Consider the following 5,000-nt stretch of genomic DNA (forward strand, 5'->3'; position numbering starts at 1 on the left):
ACCAACGTAGTTGAACGACCAATTTGAGACAATACGGTTTCAGGAAACAGTCATGACAAGGTAGTTGGTTTCTTCAACGATGCATCGTACTATAGTAGTTAAGCAGCGAGTTACGTCATTGTACGGGAAACACACCCCAGTAGTTGCTAGGGTGTTCTGGGTGGTTGCTAAGTGGTTTCTTCTTATCTGGAGTGAAAAGAGTCCCTGGTCTCTAGATTTGGTTCGGGTTTCTCCTTCAAATTTTTTTTTTTACACGTAATTATAATTATAATAATTCACGCCATACCTGATTGGTGGTCCACGTTTGCTTGTCCGTCCATTCTCTGTGGTTCCTGATGTACCACCACTGGATCTCCAGCGAGTAGGACGGTGACCCCGCGCCTCGAAACGAGCAGGCCATCTCCACGTCCTGACCGCTCTGTGCCGAGATGTCATGAGGGACCTCTGTGAACACCGCTGAGGAAGAAGACAGAGAGCTGATTTAAAGGAGACCTATTATGCCTCTTTTTACTAGATCTAATATTCAGTCAAGCCAATAATTATTCAGACACCAGATATCATTTCTGATATTTTTTTAACTAGTGGGTGAACGACACTATAGTCCATTTATGTAAATCAGGAGAGCAAAATAAAGTTAACTGTGACATTATACCCAAAAATTCTTCATACAGTGACTACCAGTAAATTTTATTTTTAATTATTAAGTCCCTTTGACCTGACCATGTTTTGTTGAAGTGTTTTCGACTTTTTTACACCACAGACTGAACAAAATGAAGCATTGCTTGGTAATTGTTTGAGCTAAACTGGTTGTGGCGAACAGGACGGCCGAGGGACGTGAGAGAACGGCGCGAGGCCGGTGGTGCGATTGCTAATGAGCAACACCTGTGAAGCACACCGGTCTCGCATCTCTCACGGAGGAGTGGAAGCATAAAGGAGGAGCGACGACGTTGATGATCGAGAGAGGAACAGGCCTGTATTTTAGTTGAGTTTTGTTTTTTGTATTTGTGTTTTATTTTAGCCAGCAGTCGTCAGCGATGGGCTGCTGGCGGTATTTTAGTTTGGTTTGTGTTATTTTAATAAAGTTTATTTGAATGTTCGCCGGTTCCCGCCTCCTTCTTCCCTGAACATTGCTACACTGGTATTATCTAATTGTGTGGTTAAATTTAACAGATATTCAACACAATTCCTTTGTGAGACATTCTAACAGAAGGATGGGCAAATCCAGTGAAATATTGAGTTCTTGTCATATTTTATTACCATTTTCTAAACTATAGCGAATAAACTGTGATAATGTGAGAAATGTTGAATGTGTCTGAATACATTTTGGTTTGACTGCAATGCTCCGGTGTCCGCAGAATGTGTCTGTGAAGTTTCAGCTCAAAATACCCCACAGATCATTTATTATACCAAGTTGTAGATGCATCTTTGGAAGGAAAGTCATGCTTTTTTTGTGCATGTATCTTTAAATGCAAATGAGCTGCTGCCCCGCCCCCTTTCCAGAAGAGGGCGGAGCCTTACAGCTTGTGCCTCAAATACTCTGGCAAAAACTAAAACATCTGTTTGGTTTTGATTATCATCTCTGTTGTGGTCACGCTCACGTGACATTGCAGTTCTTCATCATCATGAAAGTTTATTATCTGCATGTGTTTTAAAGCCGTATCAGTCTAAACTGGTACTTATATATGGTTTTCTGAGCGCACACATCTGAAGCACGCGCACAGAGGGCTGCATGTCAGATGGGGCACTCTTTCAAACACTGTTTACAAAGTGCTTTACAGAAGAGAAATAACAAGAAAAACATTTTGTAATCAATTTATAGGAGTACAATAAAACAAAATACATCAATTAAATAAATCAAGGAAAGGATCTAGTGAACAAATGTGTTTTAAGATATTAAAACACAAAACTAAAGAAAAATTAGAAATGTTGTCTTGACAATCAGTTGATGTTTATTTTATTTCAAGTATAAATGGGGTTTTTAAGGGTTTAGATTTGGTTTTAGTTAATGATAAAAACACTGCATCAAGCCTGGCAAAAAAAAAAAGACCTGTCGTATTTGCACTGAACACAAGTGTGAACACATTTTGAGAAATTAGAAAAGCTTTCATGTGACCTGAAATATGATGCACAAGACTTCATTTCTGGAGCTCAGTTGTCTCAGTTCCCATTTAATTAGATAGTATTAAAAAAGAACAGCGTGAACATTCTGCAAAACATCTCCTTTTGAGTTTCACAGAAGAAACATACGACATGATGACAGAATGTTTATTTTTGATTGAATATTCCCTTTAACGTCTGAAGATCATCTGTACTATCATACAAGTGAACCTCTTTAACAACTCAAGGCACTAAGCCTAAACATCTCGTATTTGTGTTGAGACCGATGTCGATTGAACAACTCAATCTTCCCTCTACTCGCTTTTTTTCAAGATACCATTATCATCTCGGATAACATTTTGGAAAATGTCCAACACCTGAACGGCCAACATCAGATCCGGAGATATCAGTGAACGTTCAGAGACTTTATCGCAAGAAAACAAGCATCTAGCTACTGGATAGAGTTGTTCTCAGAAGCTAAAACACTCAAGTGCACCGTTTCCCTTGACTGACCTCGCGAGTGAAACAAGCTCATCCACGACTTCAGACAAACACAATTCAATTATCCTTCACGCCAAAGCCTTGAAGATACGAGTCCCCCTCCACCAAACACCGGCCGAAGCGCAGAAGAGACTCCGTCAGAACCAACGAGCGCAAATCAGTGTGGAGGAATCATTTCTCTCTTATCAATCCTTACAGGCCCTGCAGGAAGTCATGCGCACACTTCAAAGAGAAACCGCTCACACCTGACGGTCCACAGGAAGTCACGAATCCCTGGAAGATATCACAGATATAAGGTGCTTTCGCAGCTAAATTTAATTGCATTGCTGGAGAAATAACTGCGATATTAAAGAGATCTGAGATCATGGTGGCATCACAGTACTCAATATAAAATTGTATACTCAAAATAAAAAAAAGACATGTACATTACCATTAAGGGTCAGTAAGATTTTTTTTTTTAAATTCAGCCATGATGCATTAAATTGATCAAAAGTGACAGTAAAGACATTTATAATGTTACAAAATATTCTATTTCAAATAAATGCTGTTCTTTTATAACTTTCTCTTCATCAAAGAATCCTAAAAAAGACAGTTTCACAGTTTCCACTAAAATCTGAACTCTCAATCTGAAAAACTCAAAATTACTGTTCTTTTATGTATTTTTAATCAAATAAATGCAGCCTTGGTGAGCAGAAGAAACTTCTGGGTTCAAAAACATGACCCCAAACTTTTTAATGGTAGTGTATATAAGTTTAAATGTCTAATATGAGGAAGAGTTCCAGTCTAATAATAATAATAATAATTTGTTACATATATATAGCACTTTTCTGGGTACTCAAAGTGCTTTACATAGAAGGGGGGAAAGTCCTCAAGCACCACCTGTCTAGTGTTCCTCTAAACACACGTCAGAATCTCTGCGTGCGCCGCTCAAACGAGCTCTGAAACTTACGAATCCCTCAACATCTGCTTTATAACACCCAAATCCTCTTAACCGTTTCCTCCACAGCGCCTCTTCATTTACCCATAATCCCATTCAAACGGCCGCGGACGCAGTGGGGGACACAGTCAAACCCACAGGGGTCCCAAGACTTCCGTCCAGACAAAAAGCATGCTGGGAAATCTGCACACGCTCCGAACACGGCCTGGAGATAAGTCATTTGTTCATTATGCATAAAATGAGTTGATATCATGAAGCATAACACTGATGAATGAATATATGAATCCGTATCGCATAGAAAAAGGTGATTAAAGTCAAATCAGCTGAACAGAAACAAGATCTCAGTAGTTTCTCCAACACAGAGACAGACAGATAGATAGATGATAGATAGATAGAGAGACAGAGATAGATAGATAGATAGACAGACAGAGTGATAGATAGATAGATAGATAGATAGATAGATAGATAGATAGATAGATAGATAGATAGATAGATAGATAGATAGATAGATAGTCAGACAGATAGATAGATAGATAGATAGATAGGTAGATAGATAGATAGATAGATAGATAGATAGATAGATAGATAGATAGATAGATAGATAGATAGATAGATATATAGATAGATAGATAGATAGACATACACAGATAGATAGATAGAGATAGATAGAGATAGATAGATAGACATACACAGATAGATAGATAGATAGATAGACATACACAGATAGATAGATAGATAGATAAATAGATAGATAGATAGATAGTCAGACAGATAGACAAACAGACAGGTAGATAGATAGACAGATAAACAGACAGAGATAGATAGATAGATTGATAGATAGATAGATAGACAGATAGATAGATTGATAGATAGATAGATAGACAGATAGATAGATAGATAGACATACACAGATAGATAGATAGATAGATAGATAAATAGATAGATAGATAGATAGATAGATAGATAGATAGTCAGAAAGATAGACAAACAGACAGGTAGATAGATAGACAGATAAACAGACAGAGATAGATAGATAGATTGATAGATAGGTAGATAGATAGATAGATAGATAGATAGATAGATAGATAGATAGATAGATAGATAGATAGATAGACATACACAGATAGATAGATAGAGATAGATAGATAGACATACACAGATAGATAGATAGATAGATAGATAGATAGATAGATAGATAGATAGATAGATAGACATACACAGATAGATAGATAGATAAATAGATAGATAGATTGATAGACAGATAGTCAGACAGAGATAGATAGATAGATTGATAAATAGATAGATAGATAGATAGATAGTCAGACAGATAGATAAACAGACAGGTAGATAGATAGATAGATAGACAGACATACACAGATAGATAGATATATAGATAGATAGACACACACAGATAGATAGATAGATAGATAGATAGATAGATAGATAGATAGATAGATAGATAGAT

At 37.1% G+C, this 5,000-nt stretch overlaps 1 protein-coding gene across 2 annotated transcripts in view; it reads right to left on the minus strand.

The window, feature by feature from the left end:
• vstm2la (V-set and transmembrane domain containing 2 like a) overlaps positions 1–5,000 on the minus strand; it is an 87,404-nt gene that overhangs the window by 19,852 nt on the left and 62,552 nt on the right. For both annotated transcript variants that reach the window (XM_077218033.1, XM_077218035.1), the window contains exon 2: positions 287–456. In XM_077218033.1, coding sequence (XP_077074148.1) covers positions 287–456 — 170 coding nt within the window. The remainder of the gene's footprint in view (positions 1–286; positions 457–5,000) is intronic.

The sequence above is a fragment of the Siphateles boraxobius genome, unplaced genomic scaffold (genome assembly GCF_051911475.1).
Source record: "Siphateles boraxobius isolate OS27281-9 unplaced genomic scaffold, OSU_SipBor_1 77, whole genome shotgun sequence".
NCBI classification, from domain to species: domain Eukaryota; kingdom Metazoa; phylum Chordata; class Actinopteri; order Cypriniformes; family Leuciscidae; genus Siphateles; species Siphateles boraxobius.